Genomic DNA, 26,476 nt, shown 5'->3' with positions numbered 1-26,476 from the left:
TCCGCATTCTTCGACGGCGCAACTTTGGGGGCGCGTCAACCACCAGCCGACTTCTTGGCGGCGACCGATGACACTGCAACGAAGTCGACAACAACAAATCATTGTGCAAATTACATACAGCCACACATGCAACAGGTAGAGTGGCGGCGCTCCGACTCGGAGACCGGTCTGGAGTCGGCACACGGGAACTACTCCAGCAATGCGAGAAACACGGGCGGGCGGTCCGTGCAACGTGGAGGAACCCCCCCCCCCACCGCATTCACGATCAGCCGCGAGACGACGGTAAGTTAATGAAGTCTCGAGTGTGATGGACTCTCTTCGATTTCGTCTTTCTCTTATCTTGCTCCAAAAGCCGCCACGGTCTCGTGAAGCACACCACCTAATCAGAGAAATTCATCGAAATAAGCCACCCAGTTCGGAAGCGGCTCGACGCAGATGGAAATCGTGTAGTAGGCGCCTCCCGTCCAGATTCCAGGAATAGTTCCGAGTCATGATTCCAGCGGAGGGTTCCAACGCTTGGAATCGGGCGTTCCATGTTACCGGAGCCGGAGATCTATTGATCGAATTCTATCGAGGTTTGAAGTGGTCCATTCCCTGAAGGAGAAATGATATGAACGTCGGTACCGTGATCGGCACACTATCAGACTGGAGTCAGAGCCGTGATCGAGCTCGTTAGAAGAGAGCGGACTCAGCGAACAGTCGCATGCGAGACGGTTCCAGAAAACAGGACTCTACGGCTATGGGCATGGTGGAGATTGAGCACCACTGAACACCCGGATTCCTACAGAAATTGAGGATCGGAAATTTCGTCCCCGGAGTGTGCCGCCAATAGCAGATCCCGGCGAAATTCACCAGGAAACGGGTCTAGATTTCGTTGATTGGGTCCTCCGGCACAGTGAGCAGCCTCGACCCCTGCTCTCGGACGAATAAATGGAAAAGAACCAGAAGGGTTTAGCCAGGAGCCAAACCGTTGTTTTCGAGTATTAGGGCTGGACGGAAGCACGGGAACTTACGGGGTTTTCGCTCGACCGGAAGAGGATTTCACGAGGCGGTGTAACGATCTCCAGACTATTCAGGGAAGGGTCGACATTGGTCCGGAAATGATGTTCTAGACGGAACGACTCCTTACTTGGTGAACATAAATTGCCATCGGAGTTCTTCGCCTTCAAGCTAGCCGACACCAGAAATATCAGGAGCAATTCCATTGGAACGTATCTGACTCAATACGTACATTTATTTCCGACCGCGAAAACTGAGAATAGGTGATACTCTAAAGCTAATAAACTTCTCGTTCTCTCGGGCTCGATCCGAGAAGAAGTGTGGCTTCCGGGGTTATTTACAAATACTTGGAGCTGTTCAAATGTTTAGACATTTGTGTGCTCCGTCAGTTCATAATGGCAAATGAGACTTGACCAATCGCTATAGATCTCAAAACCACTTGAGCTCTTCAATCGTGGTCTATGGCTGGTTCGAATCTGAAACTCATGCGACTCTTTCAACTCAGTTTCACGGCTCAAGATTCAGGTTGCGGAAGCAGCCCTCCGGAAGCGTTCGTCGGATGTCATCGATATTGTTCACATCGGCTCTCACTTGCTCCATGTCGTCCGCATGACGGATCAGGAGCTTTGTCTTAGCTTCTTTGTCGATCTGCAATTTCCTTATACGTTCGATTATCTGAGAGTTTCTGAATTGATCTTCGAGCTTGGCGAGCTTCCTCTGGAGTTCTTTCAGTCGATTGTCGTCGTACGAGTCTATGGAGCTGAGCTGTGTGAGGATCGACCTGATTTCAGTGAGAGCATTCGTCGCGATCTGCTTCGTTTCGACAGCAGCGCTCTTCGCGTTTCCAACAAGTTCAGCCACGTCCTCGACTTTACGGTGCTCGTTGTCGATCATATCCTGGAACTCTTTCAGCTGACCTCCGATCGTCCTCACTTCGCGTTCTATGTTGTCGTTTTCCGCGTTGAGTTCATTGGCACGGTGGAGCGAATTCCGCAGATCCTCGGAAAGGGCATTCATCTCCTGTTTTAAGGAATTCCGTTTAAACTCCTAGACATCCAACCTCTCAATCGCTCTAATGATCCAATACGAGGAAGTAGTGAATCGGAATATGCTGCTGTCTGGAGCTTGAGGGGGTCATATGCTACGGCAAGTCAGCACTTACGTCTTTGGCCTGACCAGCGATCCGGAGTGCAAGTCTGGCGGTGTCTCTCGACTGCTCGGCTTTGCGCTCCGCGTCTCCGATCAGATCCTTCACCTGCTGATTTTTCTTGGTCAGAGCGTCGATGGTGCTCTGTATTTGCGGGATTCGTTTCACTTGCAGGAGCGCTTCGTTCCGGTGGGATTCGACTGTCTGGTCAAAGTTCTTCAGTGTGTTGTATGTCGCTTGTGCGTTCGCTAGGATTGCGTTCCCGTCCTTCACCGCGCCCTGTCCCTTGCTATGAGCCTCTGCAACTTGATCAATGAGCTTGTCAGTGATTTGTTGTTGGCGTCGAGCCTCATTCAAGATGATATTTGCTTCCTCCATAGCCCGGGCAGCTTCTCGCAGGTTTGGCTCGTTGGACTCTACAGCTTGCAGGGTCTGTCTCGAGAGCTGGACCGCCTGGAAAGATTCGACCATTTTTCAGGAAATTGCGAGACAAGGTGTCGTGTCGATTCTAGGGAATCCGAGGCCTAAAAGAGATTTTCGGGCCCCGAACTAACCTCAGCGAATAGGGTACGGGCTCGAGAAGTTATGCCTTCGATGTCCCCATCTTCTGGAAGTCTCGTGTTGTTGACCTCCGCCAACTCATTGAGAGCGATCTCCGCAGCCTTGATAGCTTCCTCTTGTGACTTCTTAGCCGTCGCAACCACTCGGGCCATCATACTGCGGAGCTCCATCTGCTGTTTTTTGAGACTTTGTATGGCATCCGTCGCTCTCGTGTGGTTCGCTAGCGTCTCCTTGGCGAGATTGAAAGCAATTTGACTCTGGTCTCTGGCCTTCACAGCGTTGCCCATCGCCGAGTCGACGTCTTCTTTGATCCTGGTGGAGAATCAACGCTTGTAGCTCGGAGCGGACGGGTATATAGGATTATGAGTTCACATCATTCCTGTCCTCAATTTGGCCAGCCTCGCATGATATCTACCTACTTTCGGAAGCTTACTTGTCAACGAGACCTCGGACCTCACCAGACGTTTTCTGCATAAGGCTTGACTGCTTCGTTGCCTGTTGACTTTTTTTGCGGGCTTCATTCAGGGCTTCGATAGCGTCGCCTTCGAGGTAAGCGATGACCTGTCCGAGTAACTGTCGGTTGCGCTGTCCGGCAGTTTTCTGATCTCCGGCATCGTTACTTAGTCCGTTGTACTTCGTGATCGCCTCGTCTGCCTGAGATCCTTGAGATAGGAGTTTGTCCTGGATCTTCCGTATTCGAGTCAGAAGGTCCCGGAGCTTCCGCGCCAAGTCGACATCGGAGCGAGCAGCGTTTTTCGCTTCCTTCCAGAGTTCCTCTGCGAGGGAGGACGAGATGGAATCTCTATGTCGATTGTCGGAGCCAAGACTCACGATTTAAGTCGTCGCGGCTTGATGGAATTGGTCACTCATGAATCATGAACTCGAAAGGATTGGATGAGAACATCCTCTGACAAACCTGCGTTCCGCCGGACTTCTTCCAATTTATCCTCGAAATCGGCACTTTTCTCGGGATTCGGCTCTCGCTCAACATCCTCGAGCAGTTTGCCTATGTCCCGGATTTTCTTCTCGTGATCTGCGACCGCATCCAATACGAGCGTGTAGCAGTAGTCGCAAGCTTTGCACGTGCCTTGCTCGTAATAGGTATTCCGGTCGCATCTCTCACAGCTCCGTCCGTTGAAATTCGGGCGGCAATTGCACTGACCGCTGGTGGAGTCACACTGAACATCGATTGAGCCGACTGGGTCGCATTCACAGGCTGAAGGAGGAAAATGAATCAGGTGAGATATTCTTGAGGACACCGTCATTTTCGAAAGACTCTGATGCTATCTATCGCTAAGCACAGAAATCTCCTCGCACTCCGAAAACCGTATTTACAGAAAGCTCCTCGCATTTTGAAGAGAGGCAGCTCTAGTTTTTCTGTCAGATCATAGGTAGAGCTGTAAATTGTTCGCGGCGATCGCGGGATTCGCGGAAATTTCCGGCTACTTCCCATAGAGTTTCAATGGAGGCCGCGAATTTCCGCGAATTTTGCGGAAATTTTCCGCGAAAAATTTACATCCCTAATCATAGGCTCCGCTTGATTGATTGCTTGCTTGCTCCCTCCCAGAAAAGAGTCATGCGCAGAAGCTCCGGGAAAAGGAGCATCCGAGGGGTTATCTCTTCGAATTTCTCAATTATTTCCTGTTCCAAATGAATAGAGCTGAGCCTGTCTTCCGACGAGTATAGTCTCGTCGGCTGATAAATTCCGCTATCGGCGAGCCTAGCCGCTGGGAATATAAAAAAGAATCGCCTCCAGAATCGCGAACTTCGGAATTCCATCTCGTGCACCATTGCGTTGTCACTCACGCTTGCATCCATCCGCCGCGAATCCGTAGAAGGAGGTTTGGCACCTGTCACATTTCGGCTCCTGAACTCCTGGGAGACAGTCACATTCTCCTGTCCGAACATCACAATTTCTCCTCTTGGACCCGATGCTGTTGCAATCGCAAGGTTCACAGCCCGTTGTTGAGGAGAGATTCCAATAGCCTTCGCGGCAACTATCGCAACGAGCTCCGACCACGTTTGGTTGGCATTGGCACTGACCACTGAGCATGTCACATTCCACGATACCTGCTCGCGACGGCTCGAAGGTCCCGTCGCTCGTCAAGGCACTTGTGAAAGATTTCGTGTGCACGGCGTCATAGGGGAGGTCCGGCGTCGTGACACTTTCTGTGTGACCATGTCGAGGATAGGTCCTGCGATAGGTATATTCGTAATCAGCCTCGGAAAAGGCTGTTAGAACGAACAATCCTAGCCACTTCATTGTGGCCGTATTCGGTTGATCTGGACTTCAGATGAAAGGAGCGCGTTGCTGCGCTGGTCGATCGCAGACGCCCACGCTGACTGCCATATCAGGACTCCTCGGGCTTCTTCAGATAAAAACATTCGTCTGACGATCCAGCACAGCGAAGAAACGCTTCCCCATCGGCGAGAGAGTTCAGCGCTCTCTCAGGTGCCCGCACACCTCTGAAGTTCGCTCATCTTCGCTCCGCTCGACGTCCGGAGATCGATCCCGGAAGGATCCATGCAACTTTTGGGGAGAGATGCTTCGTTTTATGCGGTGCCAGGATGCTGATGAGAGCCTTGTACCGACTTCCGGGCCTTCCTGTAGGCGAATCGATGCTTTTGTTCAACATCGATGTTTGATGGTAATTAGCGCTCAGCGAATGAATGGGCTTCGAGAAGTTGCTACCAGGGTTCCAGGTGGGCGAGCCCGACCCTCCAACCCTCCGCGGCAGGATTAGAAGAATTCTGCCGATTCGTTCGGGGAAAAAACGGGAGATACAGACAGAGTTCAATAGCAACATACGCATCCGTGGTATTGGATTCCCTTGTTCCGCATTCGACGGACGGAGTTCGCGGGACAGTTCAGGAGTGAGCACCTCGCTTCTTCTTTGCGACAGGGGAAAATGCTCTCGCGCTGACGGTACCTCCCCACAAGTAGAAGGTTGGCATCTACCTTCAAGAGATTTCTGACCTTTTACAATGATTAGCTTTGCGTAACTGCTCCCATGATCAACTTCCCTCTAAGTCATGACCTGCGAAATGGCGGAAAATCAGCCATCTTATTTGATCAAAGTCTCGTCGATAGAATCGATTCTCTGCCATGAGCAACGGCATACACCCGCGCCAACTCCATATAGGGAATACGCGGCAAGAAGCGAAAACCATTCACGAGCCCGTTCCGACGGGAAGCAGTATTCTACTCATGTTTCGATCTCTCAGACCTTAATTGAGTCATATCGTGCTTGACTCCTCTGGGATCCGAAAACGGCCTAGTTGAGTTTGCTACCTGAGCCGAGGAACTCGACCCATCACTTCTCCAGTAGGTACTTTCACCGCTGAGACTGGACGTTATTTCCCGACTTCTGTGCTGAATTCACCACTGTGCGAGCCGCTCCCGTAGGAGTACGTCCCACGAACGCTCCCTCTGAATGCACTTTATCCCCCCTGCGTCCGTCCGAAATACGTGCGATGGGTTACCCGGAATTCTCTGTCGGATTACTCTCTATCTTGATGTTTGGGGAACGGTCCACTCTTCTGGACAGGCTCTCCCTGGCGAGGCCCGGAAATCTGGCGTTCTTGTGTGTGCCAATCAGAAGCTTACGCATCTCGGTCGAACTGACAAGCACCACAAGCGTCTCAGCGGAGTCTTCGAGTCTTCCGTAGAGACGGGTCCGTACGTCAGGCACATAGGAAGCTACAACCCACCGAAGTCCTGGAATCATAGCATTTTCGAATCCCGTCCCGATCGCACCAAGTCCCGTATTCCTCGACTGAAACTCATATACTTTAAGAAGACAACCCATAAAAATTTATTAAAGCGTGAGTTATACACTACTCCACAAAAAAACTGAAATCTTCAAATTTTTGTTCATACAAAGAATTCCCCCACGGACTTGAAGAGTTCCGTTCCGTATCCGAAGGATTCTCGGCTTCTCTCTCAATGCGGTTGTACAGCGGAAATCGCCGCCTAAGCGACGATGCCCATCTACACCGGAACCTCTAGAATGTACTCCCTGAAACAATCCTTTGGCAAAGAATCCTTTATGTCGGCGATGTTTTCAACTTCCGCCTCCAAGCGCCGGATTTCCTTCTTCTGATTCTCAATGGCTTTCTCTTTAAGTTGTTTGTCGAGTAGGAGTTTGTTAGTTCGATCTTTCGCTTGAGAGTTCCTGAATTGATTTTCGAGATCCGCAAGTCGGTCGCGTAGCTCGTTGAGCTTTTTATCATCGTACGCCTCTGTGGAACTCAACTGGAGCAGAATTGATTTCACTTCATTCAAAGCATTCGACGCGACCTGCTTCGTCTCGATTGCGGCTCGTTTAGCTTCATTGACGCTCAAGGAGACTTGATCGAGTTTCTGTTGTTCGTCGTAGATCGCCTTGCGGAAAGTCTCGATCTGGCCATTCGTTGATTGGATGCTCTCCACGATATCTTGATTTTCCGCTTCCAGCTTCGAAGCTCGTCGCTCGTTCGTGGCCATAATTTCCTTGTTCTGGCGCATGAGCTTCAAAGGGAGAATTCGAGTTATTATTCAATCACTTCGGCACTCACAGCATATGTCTCTGGATCCGGCATTTGGAATTCCCAGACCCTACCTCTTTAGCTGAGTCAGCGAGCTTTCTCACGGAAGATGCCGTCTCCTTAGAGCGCTGCATCGACGACTCGACCCCGGCCAGATCTCCCGAGACCTCGAGGTTCCTCGCCCGGACCTCATCGATTTTATTCAGGATGACCGGAATTTTCGCGATTTCTGCCAGAGCTCCTCGCTTGCGATCTCCTATCGTTTTGTCGAAATTTTTCAACCGGTCGAGTTTTTCCTCCGCGTTCTTGAAAATCTCTTTGGCCTCATCAACAGCAGCTTGCGATCTATTGAACGCGTTTTTCACAACCATCACGAGCTGGTCCGAGAATATCTGCTGTTTCCGAGCCTCTTCCACCGTTATTTCGGCCTCGACCGCAGCTTCTTTCGCTTTTTTAATGAACGGATCGTTTACGCTGCGCGCATCGAGCACTGACTTCCCCAACTCGATCGCCTGGAGCCAAGGATTAAGCGTCAGATCCCGACCGAGATATATTCAAGTGTATCTATTCGGAATCTCAGATTAACACTCGCGATCCCTAATCGACAGCCGTTGCTGCTCCCATCGGAATTTGCAGCAAGAAGTTCCCCGACACTCGGGATCGATTGCGTATTTACCTCGGCGTGCAGAGTGCGAGCTCTCGAAGTCGCTTTCTCGAAGCTCTCATCGTCCAACAATCTGGTGCTGTTGACTTCAGTTAGTTCGTTCAGGGCGAGATCTGCAGCTTTTGTCGCGTCTTCTTGGGTTTTCTGAGCACCGGCGAGTACCCTCGCCTTCATTCCACGGAGGTCGGTCTGCTGTTTCTCGAAGGTGTCCAATTTCGCCAATGCCGCCGAAGCATTCTGGATGAGGTCTCGAGCGAACTCCAGTCCCGACTCAGCATCTTCTTTGCCCTTCTGAGCATTCTCCATGGCCGCCTCAACTTTCGCCTGGGTGCTGCGGTGCAAATCATTAGTGATGTGACAACTCACAGTAATGCCTCACGAATGAATGAATCAATGAACCGGGACAATGAATTCCCCGCGCCGATCCCACATTAATGTGTCTCGAGGGGTGACTCCGGTCGCGAGCTTCTCGGTACTCACTCTTCAACTTTCGCGCGTACTTCGCCGGAGATTTTCTGCATGCTGCTCGACTGCATCTTTGCCTGCACTCCCTTCGCACTGGCTTCATTATAAGCTTCAACAGCATCGGTCTCCACGTAATTGAAGACTTGACTCATCAAGTGCCGGTTGCGCTGGATAACTTCACTCAATTCCTTCGTTTTCTCACGCAGAGTTTCAGTCTTGCCAGATATACCCTCGATCTGGGCTTCAGCGTCTTCAAGGGCCTTCTGCAACTTTTTCATCTGTGTGACCTTAGCTTCGAATTTCTTGAATTGGTCCCCGTTGAGACGTGCGACGCTGCGAGCTTCCTTAGCGAGTTGTTCTGTGAATCCACGAGATGGCTCGTAAAAATTGTGCCTCGGAAGCATCAGACGTATTCTAGCACCACAGGAAGCTTTTCTTCTTCTTTGGTGAATAATAACTGAAATACTCGGTCGGCTACGTTTCGTCAAAGGAGCTGACCCGCTGTTCGGAGAATCTCCTTCATTTTGGCTTCGAAGTCTTTGTTGTTGCTCTGGTCCTCCAGAACCGGCGTACGGCGCACGTCTTCGAGGAGCTGACTTATGTTGTGTAGTTTGCTCTCGTGCTCGTCGACGGCGTCGAGAACGAGGCGGTAGCAATAATCGCAAGCCTTGCACGTTGCTTGCTCCAGGAAGGTATTTCGCACGCACTTGTTGCAGGTCCGGCCTACGAAGTTCGGCCGACAAGTGCATTGACCGGTCTCGACATCGCACTGCATATCCGAAGAGCCGGTGGGATCGCAGTCGCAAGCTGTGAATGGCGAATTGAATTCATGCCTCAACCGTCGCAATAAGGGTAGAGAATAATTTCTTAAGCAAAGGCGGAAAGCGAAGTGGAGAAAACTCAAACTCACTCTTGCATCCTTCTGCGGAGAACCCATAATGGAGTGGTTGGCAAACATCGCATTTCGGCTCTTGGACTCCGCTCTGGCAGGAGCAAACTCCAGTCACGACATCACACATTGATCCTTTGGATCCGATCGTGTTGCAAGCGCAAGATTCACAGCCGGTTCCGGAGGCCAAGTTCCAATAGCCTTCTCGGCAGCGATCACATTGTAAGCCCTCGACGTTGAGCAGACAATCGCATTTTCCGGTTGTCATCTCGCATTCCAGGACTTTGCTTGTTGAATTCAAAGGTTTCCTCGTCCCGTCGACGTGGCAGTTGCAACCTGTCAGGGCCAAGAACGGTGAATGGGGAGTGGAATTGGGACGTCAACCAGAGAGTCGGGACGGAGTTCGGGGGAGGTCGATCGATCATGAGGTGAAACAATGCGAAGATACTCAATCACGATTGCAGACTTGCTCATCATCTCATGCGCGTGGGAGTTCTCGGACTTACTCTTGCAATCGCCTTTCTTCTCGGCCAGAGCATTTCCGAAGAAGCCCGCTTTGCAGACTTCACAGTGGTCTCCCGCGGTGTTATAGATGCACTTCGTACATTTCCCATTTGTCGTGTTGCAGTAGTTGATGGAGTCGCGGTCGACGTTCCCGTTGCACTGGCAGGGGGCGCATTCCGTCGCGGGTCCCAACAATCCACGGGGATCTCCGTAGTAACCCTCGTCGCAGCCCTCACACCTCATGCCCTTGTAGCCAGCCGGGCAGTCCATACACATGACGGTATTATCTGGTCTTAGACTACATTTGCCCTGCCCGGGGCAAGGACACGGTAGGCAATCGTCCTCTTTGCCGATGAGCGGGTTTCCGTAGAAGCCGACCTCGCATTGCTCGCAGTTCATCCCAGCAGTGTTGTGTTTGCAGATGCATCTCCCTGGAAAGGTTTGGTCCGTGGAGAAACCTTCAGGCTTCCATTACGCACGCTGTGTGTCTATGGAAGAGTCGTCCCCCTCACCTGTCTCGGAGTCACAGGAATCGGAATGATTGTTGCATTGGCAGCGATCGCATGTAGCGTAAGGACCAAGCTCGAGGCCCCAAGGATCTCTGCGGTAGCCCGACTTGCACTGCTCGCAGAATTGCCCCTGGTAGCCCTCTTTGCAGTTACACATCTCCACCCAAGGAGCCGGCTGGAAGATTCTCTTGTTTTAGGAGCTAGAGGAAGACATTGCGGAAAAAAATATCGAGGGCGAGTGATTGTTCCTACCTCCGGATCGCTGGAGTCGGAGATTGCGGTAGTGGCCGAATCGAGCGAAACTCTCTCAAGGAAGCCCTGACCGTACTCCTGGTAGGTTCCCCTGATTTTTATTTTGCGTACGTCTTTGAGAAGTTTGTTGAACTCGACGGCGGACAACACGGGTCGCCATCCAGACAACTCGTGGAGTCGCACAGAGTACTGGGTCGCTAGATTGTTCGGGGTCGGCTGTCGATTGATGTTGATAGGAGCAGAAATCCTTCTGTTGTTCGCTCCCTCGATGACTATGTCTCGTGTGGATGGCAGACCGAAGTCTGAATCGATCCTCAGCGTGAAATTCAGGAAGCGACTGTAGGAGAATCGGCGGTCTCCCAGGAAGGAATCGGGCGCCACGAAGTACACTAACGAGTTCCTCGCGTCGACGCTTATCGTTTTGTCGCTCTGTTCGTATCGCACTTGGACCGGTTCCCCGTTGTCGTTTTCCGCCGACCACTTCTCCAACCCTGCAATGGAAGACGAGGAATAGGCCAGAAGGTTTATTCTAAGGTGTAGGTACCCCGACTCCATCAAAATCTCGCCCCGTCACGGAACTTCGAGAGCAGGTAAAGAGTGAGATTGGCGGCTCACCTCGTTTGAATTCGGATAAGATGGTTTCCTTGAAGTGAGCGGTATCCGACGCACAGCTGGACGAATGACCGTGACAGAAGCAGGCAACGCAACCACGGTCATTCCCAGCGTCCAGGAAGAAGAACTTCGGTTGACAGAGATCGCAATGCTGTCCCTCGACGTTGTCCTTACAGATACAGTTTCCGGTGACGACATCGCATTCGGGCGGGCTGTGTCGACTTCCTGCGGTGTTGCACTCGCACGGCCTGAAAATCGACGGTCCGATTCACCAGAGATCATGCGAAGCTGCCGGTCGGTGTGATCGAGCAGCTGATAGAGGAGGTTCTTACTTGCATCCATCGTCGGTGAAGTCGTAGTGATTAGGCAAACATCTGTCACAGTACTGACCGCCAACCCCGGGTTTGCAGACACATTTACCGTCGGCGAGACACTGAGTGTTCGAAGATCCTGTTCCGTATGGGGGAAGGGAGCGTTTGAGATCGTTTCGCCGACTCCCCGTATAATCATCATTCTATGGCTCCACAACACGAGACGTTCTTCGCTCGTTACCTCGGGGATCACAGTTGCACGGAACACACAATCCCGTGGAGTTCGACTCGTAATAGTTCTCCTTGCATTCCTTGCAGTGAACGCCGGCTCTGTTATCTCGGCAGTTCACACACCGTCCTCCGATCTGTCCGTTGGTTTCTTCATACAGTTGGGGGTCGAAGACGCAAGTCTCCGAGCGTCCGTTGCAGTTACATTCTGGCGGAATCGAAAACGCATTGAGAATATATGCCCTTCGCCCCTCTAGAAACGCTCCTCTGCAATCATCTCTGTGATGTTATTTATTTTGAGCGATTTCAGCGATGTTCCGGAAACATTTGCGGAATTACGTTGGCATTCGTTCGCGCTCTGCGCGGTGGCTGGAGCCCACGGCCTGTTGTTGAAGAGCGGCTTGCACCTCTCGCACTGCTCTCCTTCGGTGTTATGTTCGCAGTGGCAATCCCGATATCCTGGGATGCGAGGATTCATCTTGCATTCTTTCGCGTGCCCGTTACATTGGCATCTGAATAGGGAAGAAGAGAACATTTTGCCATTTCTCCATAGCTTGGGATCTTGTTCCAAACGAGTTCTACAGGCCCCGAGAACAGACCTCTTGAATAAGGGGTGCAGCTTCAGCTGACCGTCGAGCTAACCTTGCACCGATGTTCACATCCGATATGGTGAAGTAATACGAGCGCAAAGCGCGCCTATTTTCCAGAATTTCGTCTCCGAACGTGTTCAGCGAGCGCAATGAAATCCTAATTTGAGACGCGGTCAGCCAATTCTCTCGACTGAGAATCTCCGTGTCGTCGCTGACGTCGAAGTCATCGTCGAAATCCTCCAGCGGTCGGAAAGCCACCGTTCCTGTGCGAATATAGTTGGTATCTGAGTTTTTGAATTTCTCGAGAAAAAAATTATCCTTACAGCCCGGATCCGTATATCTTCCGGAGTCGTTGGATTACCTCCCTGCAGAGGATCGGCGAGACCGTCTGACGTACAAGTCGCTCGATTCTCTCTGATGCCAGTGGTGTGTTTCCGAGAAGAGATGTCTTCCATGTCGTAGTCGGCCTCGCAGGACTTCGAGTAGTACTTGAACGGTTCCCATTCGGCCGTATCATTCGGTCTCTTATATATAGCAAATGCGTCCGGACTCGACGCGTGGAAGTGAAGGAATATGTGGTAAACGATGTACGGTCGTTCTGCAAAGGAATATTCGGTCATTCGGGACGATGCGGTAGAGGACGGTTTTGCGAAGATGTGATAGCGGGTTCCTGATGATTCCACGCAGAATCACTGAGCAATCATGAAGCGGTGAGCAACCGGAGAAAATCTACGACAGGTTTCCGGCTCAGGTAGTCGATGCCATCGTTTCTTTCGATTCGTTCGGAGCGTGGGAGCCGTCGAGAGCTTCTGGATTTATCAGCGGAAGCTCTCAACGAGAATTTCCGTTAGCTACATGACCTTCTGGCTCTTATTCATCGTAGCTCTCAAGGCGCGACGGATCCAGCAAGATTCGGACGCTGCCTCGCTCACTGTATGCGCTCGAGGATCTACGGAACAACTCAAGCCGATGCGCGGCGAAGTCGCCGGATCGTGGCCGAGAAATATTGGATAGGATGGTCCAAAGGGAGAGCGCCAGCGCTCGATCGAACTTCCGGAACGAGGGTCCGGAAATAATCCCACTCGTGCGGAATTTACATATTCGATTCAAGCGATGTTCGTTCGTGGCTGAAGCAGTCTGGGAGCTCAAAGTTCCGGCTTCGGCTCTTCGGAATGTCAGAGGGAAAAATCCTAGACCAATATCCCCATCTGCTACTGAGCTAATTTCCAGACAGCGAACGCCGCGCAAATCCTCACCGGAAAATTATTCCCCTACGGTCGTCATGTCGAGACATGCCCTGCTCCACGACTCGCGAGACATTGAACGACCACGCGTTCATTTTCTTAAGCTGTAATCTACAATGATAACTGTAACAAGATTCAGCCGAAATTGGATACTCGGCAGAGGCAGCCATTGACCGGTGACTTGCGCCGCTTTGTAAGGAAATCATTGCAGGCCTTCCGCGAATTCCATCTGGCTCCAGCTCTTTCGATACCCCTGAACTTGATTAGGAGAAAATCGGGAAGCTCCGCTAGAAGGATTCCAGTGTCGGCCGCGTGGAGCAGTGCTTGCTCGGAGACCGTGCGAAGGGCAGCAGCGCTCGGCGACGGGAGTGTCGAGCCGAACGCAGACATTCGGCAGTTCAGACCTCTAAATATAGAGAGAAAACTCTTTCCAGAACCGACTTTGTGGAGGAGATTGCTCTGTGACGGAACCTCCAGCTCACAGAGGGCTTTCCGGGAGGATTCGGCTCGCACCGGCGCTTTGGGAAGAGCTTGAGGCGCTCTGACAGAACGCGCAACTCTGGAGGCACCCCTCCGCAGAGCGCCTCTAAGACAGACCGTCCAGAGATTACACTTGAAAGTAGTGGAAACTTCGCTGAAACAATCCCGAAGTACCGCTGCAAAATCCGACTGAGCCTGTGTGATCTGTTAAAGCAGATTCATCGTCTGGGAGAGACTTATGAGAATTTCGCCTATTCCGAGAGATCGCGCGGCTATAGTCCAGGTGCTAGAAAATGTCCTCTGCTGCCGGGGATTCAAGCGCTGTGGGACGGCAAAGTCCGCTGCTTTCTCAACTTTTCACTCAGACGACCGATTTCCGACACCGCTGATTGTCTCCAGAGTCATTCGGATGCCGCGCCCGGGTGAGAGCGGACTCCTTGTATCCGCGAATAGGGTCCTCCCTCTGTCGAAGATACTCCTGGATCGAACACTGCGCGGAAGGTCGATGTAAGATAAGAAAGCAGGACTCACGGAAGTCGATTGTCAGGTTGACCGGGGCTTTCAGGACATCCTCCCAGAGCGTTTCACTCTGCCACCAGGTTTGTAGAGATTTGAAATCCGTCATGTAGCTCGGTGGGTGGGCTTCGGCAGGGTTTCGGATATCACAATGATTGTCACATCCTATATCAGATATATTCCTTGGGTTTTGTATGCAGAACTGCTGCCGCTCGACAACACCGCATGTATTGGTCGCTAACACATCTCTCTTGTAGGCGACATTTCCGTACGGTGGAAGGCATCGCTGCGCTTTCTGAAGCGTATTGTAACACTGTTGTCTGTCTTCCTGAGCGATGACGCCCAGGAGGACATTCACGAAGATCGTGACTCGGAAAGCCAAGTGGACATTCATCGGTCTTTAGAGAGGAATGAGACCGAGAACAAGCTGCAACTTGTGGACGGCAGGAAAGAGAACTGGAAAGGGCCTTCCCCGAGAGAACTACACTCAGGCGGCCACGAGGCTGGCTCCCATGGCTACTTCTTCCCGGAGTCTCAGTGTTCTGGTGCCAGTCGTTCGGCGTCGATATGCTTGAGGCGAGAATGCAGGAGGAAGCTCCGCAACCCCCTCTGACAGCGCCTCTGATCACGTCCACGCCTCGGTAGGTCGGCAGAGTCGAGGATGAACTCCCTTTAGGTATCCACATCGTTCTAGTACTCGCTCCTCAGCGCGTCGGATGCATCGTTTCGCGGAGGTATCCCCGATTAAGCGACTGTTTCGGCACGTCAAAAAAAGGTGATGGAAACAGTCGAGACGATTCTGGGCTTCACTTTCTCGAACTCCCCTCGGCAACCGTGATCATGATTCGCGACATTTTCAGAGAAGATCTCTCTGAATAGAGGCTCGATCGATCGATCGAGGAACGATGGATGCTTTTATTCAGTCGGTCTTACGCAGTTGACGCCTCAACTTATCCATAGGTACGGAATGTGTGTCCCGAAGCGCCAAGGGCCGGAATCTCAATGGAGAAGAACCACAATGAAAAGATTCGATAAGAGTTTGGAGCAGCCGATTCCTTCATGCCAAAATCTGAGGTAGCCAGCTGCTGCAAACGCCTCCGGGCTGACTGGGACGACTGGATCATTTCGGTCACGGAACCGAGAGGGACCGAAATAACTCCTTCCCGCGGCGGAAACCAGAAACGTCCCGCTTCGTTCCGTCATTTCTGACAATCCTCCCGGACGCGAAGCTCGAAGTTCAGGAAGCCTCGAAATCAACTCTCTCGGAAACAGCGACAGACAGGCGAAGAAGGGAAGGAAGGGAAAGAATTTTCGTCAGAAGTTTGGTCATGTTGAAAGAAATTTCCCCGGTCCAGACTCCAGACTTGATGGATTTAGCGGATCCTGACGCCAGTTAGCGCGATATCGTCAGTTCGCACATTTTTCCTAGCGGATTGATTCCCGGTTTCCGGTCACTCCCCTGAAGTCAATTATGTTACGGACTTGAGTTCAATGCTAGTCTCACTCACCCGAGAAAAATTCACTTGGAAGGATTCGTCGGGGGGGTAGAATGGAATCGACTCAGCACGAGGAGAGAAGTTACTTCCGGAGGAATTCTCCGCCACGCGCAGTTTCGAATTCATGGAATCGAGAAGCGAGATTCCATACCGACTTAGGGTCCCTCCAAAGAGAATTATTATTCCCGAAATGAACTTCGTGTCGGAGCTTCTCTGTGGTGGACCGATCTTATGTGACCGGGTGGCATTCTTCTGCGGCGAAAGTAACGACTCGACTCCGAGCCCGGTGATCACGGAGCCGGAAGTCCTTCCCCACAGCATGAAGTCGTCTGAAGCTTTTGTCGATCTCCATTCTCAGCAGCGATGGATACAGGAATACCCAGCTGTTATCATAATTGAAATCGATGATCATGGTCAAGAGTCAACCCACGTAGCTCCCAGGGAAGACCACTACTGAGGCCATTTTATCTCGAGAACTTCGGAAGCTCAGGCGCAGTCCCGGGGCACTGGACCTTCTCGACTTGAACATCGGAACCTCCCAAAAGCAGCCAGTCCCGCTGAGCATTCGGTACAGCGAGCGCTCCATGCAGATGCTGTCGAAGCTCGGTCAGCTGTCTCGAGCGGACCATGTTCGAGCGCGTACTTGGCATCTTCACATCTTTCAGTGAATAACTTAGGTTTAAATGTTGGACAATTAAATAAATATAAAGTCAGAAATCCAAGAAAGCTATCCGCCCTGGAAACCAAGCGTCCCGAGGGCCCGTGACTGGAAGACCCCTTCGCGAAGACCCCCCCTCCAAAGTCTATTAGGTCTCGAGTTGCCCCGCCGTACCTCGATGGCGATTCGTTCTCGAACGAAAACAATAGCTCAAGGATTCCCGACTCTGCATTCGATTCTTCGTCCGATTTCCCACGTCGCTCTCCCACACACCAGTGGACTCGATCACAAAGGGATCCATCAAGAACTCACCGCTGAACGATTCATACTTGGCCCGTAAGTGAAGCATTAAGAGGGAGAAAAATCTTGGTCGATTGATGGAAGTCTCCTTCTGGGATATAAAGCGCCTTGGCTCAACTATTAGCGGTATCTGACCGTCTTGATGGTAGCCTTCGGGGCTATAAGTGGGAGCGGGAGCCATTATGCGGGTAATCATAGTGTAGGGATCGCAGTTTTTTTGCATTGAGCTGGCTATTATCACATTTATTTTGTAATAAATTAACAATCATTCTATTATCACATTTATTTTGTAATAAATTAACAATCATTCATAAATATACAGCTTATATACACTTCATGCTTTGTACAGAGTTGCCGGTACTGTCTAGTACTCGTCTAACAACATCATTTGCAGGACAATTTCGAGTCAAAATTTCCCGTTCGATTCGGAAGGACCCGATTGAGATCAGTAATTCCCTTCGCATCGCTCAGAGATCAATAGGAGGCATTTCGAAGATGGGTTCTTCGAACCCGAACCGTTTTTCAATCGAAATTTTCTGTGAATCATGGAGAAATTCGGAGAACGGAACTTCTGAGGAGAAGAGCATGATTCAGGCCTGGATAATTTCTTTATCTTTCCCTAATGGGGAAGGAGTCCACGAAAAACGATCGTCGTTGTGGAACATTTTGTAAGGGGGCGGAGGCGCGACGAGCCGCACGAAGTTCGGTCTCCCGATCGGCGGATATTTGACCGAACCGCTCTCGATGTCGTTTGCAGTGACGCCCGATCTGGACTTCCTACAGAACGTGAGGCAGAGCAAACCGAAGAGTCCAGTCAGAGCTACCACAACGATCGCGCAGTATACGAGGAACTCCTCGTCGATACAGCGACCGTTACACCTAGCTCGCGGGACTGGGACCTCCCCATGCGGCTTCGTGTAGAAAAATATGGTTTCACTTTGAGCAACAACATCCGGAACGTCTCCTCTGATGGCCTGGACCTTGACCTGATACAGGGCGTTGGGCCACAAGGAAACAACGGCGGCGTTCTTTTGGGTGGTGAGATGTCCGGTGATATCAAACGAGTTCTCAACCCGCTTCCACTCGACCTCGTAGGTGATGTCCTCATCGGTGAATCTCGGCCAGCTGATGTAGGCGTCGACCTCTCTCACGGTGAACTTCCGCGAGAACTTCAACGAGTTCAGAGATGGAGACCATTGCTCCAGTTTGAAATCGTGCAACGATCTCTCCATCTCGGCAACTTTGCCATTCGAGTCGTAAGCGGTCAAGCGGATGTTAGAGAAGAGCCGGAGGAAGTCCCTGGAGATGGTCAAGTTGTGGAAGTAGGTTTGATCCAGAATTTCCTCGGCAGACCCATCGTAACCGGTGAGAACGTAGACCAGGGGCTCGATGCGATCGTTGCCCTCAGGACAGGTCCAGCTGAGGAGCACCACATTGTGCCGATCGTCGACTTCGTACTTGAGAGGATGAGTGAAATGGGTATCGGTTCGCGTTGCCTCGATGAGCTCTGAATGAGAGTTGTAGAAGCGGCAAGATTCCTGGCATCCTTCGGTCTGAAAATAAAAACGCTCGTTTTAGCTTTCCCGTCTCGAATATCGCTCGGCTCTGAGGAAGTTTGGCTGCAGTAATTGAGAGGCCATGTCGTGCTCGTCTACCGCATGACAGACAGCAAGATAAATATTTATATAATAATTAAAATGCGCCTCGACCATCCATCAAGCGAACATGACGTTATCTCAAGACGCTCCACTTGCTCATCAAGCACAGCCAGCACGAGAATGCCTTCGCCAGGATGATCTTCTAACAACCGAAGACCAGCTGATCTACCTGCCCGCTCGCCTGACATTGCGCTCGTCTGCCGAGAAATCGGGCACCCCAGGAGAAAAAAAACAATTCTCGAAGGCATTAGAGCTGACATCTCGCACCTGGCCGAAGAGATCCTCCATGCTCTTGGCAAGACACATCGATCAGCGACAGACACGCACTGGCCTCGGACTGATCAGATTGTTGGAACGAGATCGGACGCGATACCGCGAGTTGCGGACTTAGGTTTGTTGCAACCGTTGGTTTCGGCACACGTTTCTCCGAAGTCGGAGGAAAAGTGTTTTCGTCGACACTCTTGTTCGATCGCCTCCGAGTTCATCTTGAAGGACGGCTCCGGAGGCGGAAATCCGTTTTAGGGCGGCGCAACATAGAATCTGACGATCGCTGCCCGGTTCTGGGTTTGCTCTGCGGGCTTCGTCCAAGAGCGAAACAAGATTGAAGTCGCGATAATTGTCCGCTGTTTGGACTTCGCTTGGTCGTCGCCCATCGGACCGGTCGACTTCGTCCGCTCGTCTGACGAAGAGAACGAGAGGCGGGCTCGCTAAACAAATAGTAGACGAAGTACGTCAGCCAACAGCGTGGGGCCTCCTCCCAGCAGGGTCTTCATCGAACAACCAGAAGAACACGAGGCTGTCTTGTTTGCGTTTGGAGTCACGAGAGGAGAACGTCTCAGGCGTCCGTATATACGTTGCTCGGTAGGTTGCTCCGTCCAGCCAGGTATCAACAAGAAAAGCATCAGACACACACGAAGCGTCAACAAGGAAACGCCTCCTTTAACCTCAGTCAGACCGATGAAGCAATGAGCCGGTTCCGTAAATTCTCAGACGTCTAATGGCGATACGGCGACGTCGAGTCTGCTTTCATAGCCTTCAGGAGCGTTATTTTCTCCTCTAAGTTTCGAAAAACACGGACGGACGAGAGTTGAGAACTTCCACCGAGAGAAAGCGGCTGGGGAAAAGAAAAAGCGACCGGATGACTGACGATGACGGCAAAAGACGAAAACTCATGGAATACGCGGAAATACGGTAACCTGTGCGCAACGTATAGCGTGACGACAGGCGATCTTGGTCGTGGAGACGAACATCGTCAAGTGCAGCGCCAAGCCGGCATTGGTTGCGCAACGAGCGTAGGCATCATCGGTGAATAAGAAGAAGAACGAAGATAAAAGCAAAAAGGAGGAACGACACTATTTGAAGAGAGGTAATGGTCCCAGACAGCGTCGTACTAACCGACCGAGAAGATAAGATAGCAGAGCTGTCAATGCATAGACTTCGGTCTTCTCCGGCCTGCATCTCGCCCGCCCGCCCGACTGCCTGCATCAAACGAATCAGATGGCCAGCTATAATTTGTCCCAATCGTCGCTTTGACACGCGTCTTCAGGTACAGATAACAGCTGACAGTCCGAGGGAGATGACAGTTAGGCGCTTAAATCGGAGTTCCAGAGATTAGCTATCGAAGCAAAACCGGAGAGATGGGCAAGAACGGATAAAAAACTCGACGAATCTGAAATCAAGTGATTTTCTAGCCCCGAAATCAAAACGGGGTCCTCTCGCGGGAGAACCCGCTGACATGGGGACGTTTCGGTCCCGTAGGGGAACGTCCGCGTGTTTTTGGTAAATTGAATGTTCGTTCGCTCGCTCGTTGGCTGGCTGACGGAACCACTGAAACACAGGACTCGACGGGTCGGGCCATACTGGGGTGCTTACTGCCCGTTGCCGTGAGCGGCCGCAACTGCTCCAGCAGCACAAAACGTCTAAGGCTGTGGTCACGGAATCTGCTCTTCAAACAGAAAACGACGCAATCTCGTTCTATCTATGAACGGAGCCGGCCAGCCAACACGCCCCTATCGGCCGGAGAAATCAATTTTCGCTTCAACTTCATGTTCTTAAAACAAATACTCCTCGCTGAGACGTCTGTCGGGGCTTGCTGATATCATCGTCGAGATCAGGCTGCACGACGACCGGGCGGGCAACTGCACAAGTCGCTCATCACGGGCACAAGCAGGGCCGGTCGTTTGTTCGAAACCCAGTCTCGGAGCAAATCGTCTTGCTGCGATCTCGACCCTCGGGAAGTCCAACTTCGCTATTTGACATCTTGGGACAAGCACTCGAGACTCATAAAATAGTATTGAAGTATAAAGCATTATTAATGGTAAATATCCCTCTCCGACATCACAATCAGCTCGAACGGAATCGGCGACATTTACGATTCTTCTTCTCCGGGCATATCGTATAGAGGCGGTCAATTACGATCAGAGCTCGAAAACGTATCATAGAAGAGTTCAGAAGACGATTCCGATTGACAGAAATTCCGATCCGCTGTACTCCGTCGGGCGGTAAACGCGCATCGGAATTTGTCGAGCCAATTATCGCGTTGTCGACTCTTGTTCGAGCCTCGCTTAATGTTTCTTTTGAGAGAGAACGTGGCGCTTGCGAAGAAAGAAGTCCGTTTTCGTTTTTTCCTCTCCCTCACGCAGGTAGAGAGCCTCATTAGGTTGCGGAGGAAGGGCGCCGATGGATACAGCTGGGTTCGTTCGACGAAGAGGCAGAAGCCATAAACTTTACGAGGAGCTAGTTAACGACTCAGCCAAACGGGCATCGACTTCAACACTAAACTTCACCGTTCTCTCGTTCCTCCTATATCATGGGACGCCGTTGTCGTCGCCGCTACCGCTGTTTTTTCTTCTGTCGATCTGTCCGTTCGCCCGTCAGCACGCTTCGGAAGATCGCGACTCGGACTTTGACAATTTAAAGTTCTCCATTCGGAAAAAAACGATCGACAGGAGCATCAGACGCTGGGGAATCAGCCGGGGAAAAGCCGATGGCAGGACAAAAGTATAAAGCAGCTCGGAGGTACGGTTACATCGAGTCCGATCAGCATGAAACAAGAAGGAAACGTAGGCGATTCGACTGGCTGTCTTCACGTCAGGTTCAAATTAGGGGGCCGAGCCTTCAACGAGGAGAATCAGAGAAGCCAGCGGCAGCAGCCAGCAACGGCACAGACGAGCGTAACGACGCCAACAACAACAGCGACGTCGACAACAACGACAACGTTTTGACGAGGAAGACTACGCGACGACGAGACACAATCACCGGGACGGGCGGCATCTATCCGCGCCTTCATCCATCCATCCATCCATCCATCCAACACGCCGAAGAGCCAAACACTCCTCAACTAGATGGAAGAAGAACTTGGAGACAACCGACGATTTCTGATGACGGCAGCGGTGACAACGATCTTCGTCGTGGCCACGACGTCTTTTAGCCAATCTAGATCGGCTGCGGCCGCGTTCGCCGGCAGCGTCGGCGGCACCAACAGCAGATGACGCGTTACTTTCAGATCTCAACGGCTGCCTCCTGTTGTTCTCTCGTCGCTGCTAGTTCTACGTTTGAAAGCTTCCGCCCAGCGTCCATTCTCGCTTCGGATTGGGGGGTGTGCATATACACTAGGTAGGTAGACCAGCTGGTCAAGTCATGAACACCTCGTCAAATCGAGCGTCTCTGAAAGCCGCCGCCGCCGGCGTCGTCTTCGTTATCATCGCCACCATCGTTGAATGAGCATTGAACGATTTCAGTCGGATCTATCTTGAGCGGTCGTTGTCGAGCTCGCCGGAATAGTAACGACAAGATCAAGGAGTGTTTTCCGAAGCATCGGAAACACGAAAATGCGCGGACTTGTCGTCAACTCAGACTTATCGACGAGGCGGAGCGTCGCCGAATGGCGTTCTCAGACGATTGGAACGAGGGCTTCTAGACGGGGAAAATATCGACACGGAGGAAGCGTTTCACAGAAAACAGGAAAACATTCGAGAACCGAACGTCCGCTCCGCTGTGTCAATAAACGAATAAGACGTCGACCGAAATCGGGGCCCTACGGAGCGCCCGCTGCCAAGCAAGTCGTCCACCGTCCATCCCCCATCCAACGGCTATTTCGTCTTCGGAGAACTCTTCGCAGCGACTGCCGGCCGCCGCCATCATCGCCCGTCGTCGTTGTTGTCGTCGTTGCCGCCACGCCAATACCGCCGCGGCGGCTGACGCTGCTGATTGGGTGATGACGGGCCGAGCGGACCTCGTAATTGTCCATGGACGGCTGAATAGAGCACTTCAGATTGAGGTGGCTCTACTTTCCGTCTCTCTTCGTCCCTCGTCGTTTCTATCGCTGTTACGTTTCTACGCGCGCACTCACGGACAGGTAGACACTAGGGGAGGGTGGTGTCTCTGCTCAGCGAGATCCTCACCCGAGCCTCCACGTCCAGAAATCGAGATCAAGCTTATGTACACTGCAGGAGCCGTTCGTTCGAAAAGGGTTCCGTAGATGGGGTACTCACGCAAAGAGCTCCGTTATCGCAGATTTGGTTCCACGCGTTCACGTTGACGTCTCTGTAGAGCTTGTCGCAGAGCGTCCAGCACTGAAATCGAGGAAGAACATTGAGATTAGAAGATGGACCCTCTCTAACGCGAAACGGATCTGATCGCTCCCAACAAGAGCTGATGGATTGCTCGATGTGCGATTGAATAATTATTTTTTCGAGTTCTCATCAATGCCCTGAGCATGACCGTCGTTGAAATCGCCGTCTCGGGGACTGTCTGGCAGGAGCTGCCTCTCACATCAGGGCGGCGGGGATATTCTTTCCGATTCGGTCATGTGTGAAATTCTCCGTGCTAAATACAATACTCCGGGAACCACCAACTGTCACCAGAGACGCCCTGGTTGAAACCGGAGTCAACCGACCGTATTATCGTATGCATTGTACCCTAGCAATACTCTCATTCTTCGTCTCCCCCTAGTTCCTCCCTTCTACCTTGCTCGATCCGTCGTAGCTGGTTCGCTCATACATCAAGCGAGAATTAGCCATCACGAATACGAGTCGCTATTGTATGTGTTGTGAGCCGCGCTGTCGTCGCCTTGCGAGAGCAGCTGAGCCAACAGCCCGTAATACTGTTCCTCTCAAGCCGAGGACGCGACGAATGTATTCATGTTCGGATTCGAGAAAAAAAAACGAGATCCGCGAGTGAAACACGAAACATCTTTCGACTAAGACGATGGCGGCGGCGACGACTCCGTTGCAACAAATGTAGGAATTTGTCGGATGAGCGCACATCTTCCGCCTTGCTGCTTGTTATTCTATGAGAGGTCGAAATCTTTTTTTTTCTCCGTTCTCGCGTCCCATTGATCCTGAGAACTGGGTAGCACACATATCCTGACGCAAACAGATGTCACACTGAATAGTGATTTCGCTCCAACGATGGGTTCCAGGCACGAGCATCAGGGTTTGCGACTTGTGATTCATGTTCCGTTCACCGTCGCGACGGTCCCACTCTCATTCCGAGCACCGCTCTCGAATGTCTCGAAAAAAACGTGAGAGATACTTTCAGCTTTGTACTTACCGACCAACAGGAGAAGCTATCCGAGCAGTCCTTTGTGGGAGCGTCGGTGACGAACTGCAACGATGAAATACGGCTTAGCCTAGGTGGTTTACTCCGCTTCATATTTATCCAACACAAAACATACGGATCGGGTTACTGGGGTAGCCCGAGCCAGAGTCGTCTGGGGCACCGACTCGGGGCCAGAAGGAGACATTCAATGTCTCGTCGGAGGCCGTTCGAGTGAACGGTTGCAAAATGAGCTCGAGTGATAGTCAAAAATACTATATGTATCGAGATGCGTCGTCGAGGACTTTCGAAACCCGACAAATTCACGACGGTATCCGAGGCCAGGAGCTTGACGCCTGATTTCAGATGAACGTGCTCGGCAGGCTTTCGAAGCCCGTCAGAAGGATACCCACTGCGCGGCGTCTACGATGCGCGAGAATTCGAGACAGCCGGCTTCAGCGAAAACCGGGGGACAAAAACTTTGACGTGAATTGCTCTGGATCAGAAAAAAAAGGAGAGTTTCAAAAAAATCGTCAGGCCTATCGAACGGATGAGCAGTCGCGTCCAGACACTTTTGACAGCTGGAGAGCGATTTTCGTCATCGAGCGAAATTCTGAGGAACGTCTCGTACCTGGGCATCAGAACTTCGGTCCGAAATTTGCAAACATCTGAGTGGTCGGCTAACCAACGGTCGATAGCCTGAGTAGATAAGGGATTGGAGGCCGCGAATCTATCTGTATCAGACTAGCCAGATGGCGGGCTCCTCGATGCTCTCTTGTTACCGCTCCGCATCAACATGGCTGCGAACAATTGCGACAGGAACAAGGGACAATAGATTGTTTGTGTTTGACTTTGACATTCGCTCCCTCGCTCGCTCGTTTGCATGCATGCATGCAACAATCGAGAGATGGGACTTTTGTGAATTAGCTGCGGCGCCGGCGTCCGTATAGAGGCCACAGGTCGCTCAGTATACGGGACATCGTGAACAAGAACTCAGTGGAGCGAAAATTTGTAATTTGCCGGAGAAAACGCAAAAAACAACCGTACACGCTCCGGTGGATCCGTCAAGATTGAAGACCACCACCGAGAGAAGACACACGGCGATCATCCGAACACCGATCGCAGCTCGCGTACAATTTCACTCGACGCCGTAAATCCTCTCGAGACTTCTTGAGCGAGGCGTTGACCGAGGGAACTCGTTCGTGCACTGTCTCTCTAATCCCGGTCCAAGCGAATGATCTCCGGAGATTGAACTAACCTTGTTGAGGCACTGAGCTCGACATCTCGCGGTCATGACAGTTTTCTGTTTTGTTGGCATCGAATCACCGGACGTCAAGCCGGCGACAAGTAAACTCACTAAGATTGGAAACAACATGTTGTTCTGTCCTGTATCCGAGATCGAAACTTTTCACGAACTTCACGAAGTGAAATTACAGCTCCACGAAGATTGTGAGTGAGGATCCACCAGCAGACGCCGCTTATATGGACTTCGGAGAGGCGAGAGGGTTTGGGTGAGAGAGAGAGCGCCTTCACGAAGCTCCGCCGCAGACCTCATGAGACTGGACTCCATGCCTTAAGTTGGAAGTTCATGCGTGGAGTCCATCCAGGTCGAAGGAATGGATTTCCGAGGGAACTTTAGAGCGTACGCTTCACAACCTCCTTACTGTTCTTGCTTGGAACGGAGAAACGTCCAAAACTCTCCGCATACTGGGAGCTGTATCCGGAAAATGTGCGTCGGCAAGAAAGCGATTGCACACACGAGTTAATGCTCAACAGGATCAGGAACACCAAGATGGCAAATACGAAAATCGCTCGCTGCTCATTAGTAAGGGGGGAGAAGTTCTGATCGATACTCAGGGAAACTTGAACGTCCGAATTGTCGTATTTTCGCGGAAACATTTGTCGAGTGTCCGAGGGTCCGTTCAATATACCCCCGTTGAGCACTTGTAACCTGTCTTATGATGTAGCTGACAGTCTGTTGACGGAGCTTTCAATGGAGCTCCGTCCGGTTGACGCAGTTGGATACTCGAACGATCCTCAAGTGGATCTGAAGGACGGCATCGATCCTCAACCTTGAGAAGATTCGTCAATGTAGCGCCCAGACCTGATTTCGAGAACTCAAAACTGACAATACAACGAGCAACAGGCAAACACTTCGAGGCGACAGGCGCACACTAGGTCGTTCGAGAGCGTTTTTCAAACTAAATAGATAGCTTGATAAGCGACTCCGATCTATTCGGATTTCGGATCATCGTGGTTCTAGCGCATGTGGTTTCGGGATTGAACATGATTACACGACGAATTCAATCACAACTACATACATAGATA

At 51.5% G+C, this 26,476-nt stretch overlaps 2 protein-coding genes across 2 annotated transcripts; both read right to left on the bottom strand.

Moving 5' to 3' along the window:
* Window positions 1–1,506: 1,506 nt before the first annotated feature.
* Window positions 1,507–14,892, bottom strand: LanB2 (laminin subunit gamma-1). The gene is made up of 17 exons (XM_029112609.1): window positions 14,514–14,892; window positions 12,620–12,856; window positions 12,311–12,521; window positions 12,008–12,180; window positions 11,682–11,876; window positions 11,462–11,579; window positions 11,133–11,377; window positions 10,518–11,008; window positions 10,269–10,440; window positions 9,759–10,187; window positions 9,274–9,588; window positions 9,071–9,170; window positions 3,624–3,823; window positions 3,141–3,483; window positions 2,701–3,019; window positions 2,162–2,599; window positions 1,507–2,019 (listed from the first exon to the last, which is right to left on the bottom strand). Exons 1-17 carry the CDS (start codon window positions 14,890–14,892, stop codon window positions 1,507–1,509), a joined length of 4,878 nt encoding a protein of 1,625 aa, XP_028968442.1.
* Window positions 14,893–17,542: 2,650 nt separating this feature from the next.
* LOC114828438 (uncharacterized) lies at window positions 17,543–25,442 on the bottom strand. The gene is made up of 4 exons (XM_029112608.1): window positions 25,407–25,442; window positions 24,164–24,217; window positions 23,104–23,184; window positions 17,543–18,505 (listed from the first exon to the last, which is right to left on the bottom strand). Exons 1-4 carry the CDS (start codon window positions 25,440–25,442, stop codon window positions 17,543–17,545), a joined length of 1,134 nt encoding a protein of 377 aa, XP_028968441.1.
* Window positions 25,443–26,476: the final 1,034 nt, after the last annotated feature.

This window comes from Galendromus occidentalis, unplaced genomic scaffold, assembly GCF_000255335.2.
Source record: "Galendromus occidentalis unplaced genomic scaffold, Mocc_1.1 scf7180000077520, whole genome shotgun sequence".
Taxonomy (NCBI): Eukaryota; Metazoa; Arthropoda; class Arachnida; order Mesostigmata; family Phytoseiidae; genus Galendromus; species Galendromus occidentalis.
The sequence above is the reverse complement of the archived record's forward strand: the minus strand, read 5'-3'. Positions and strand labels throughout refer to the sequence as shown.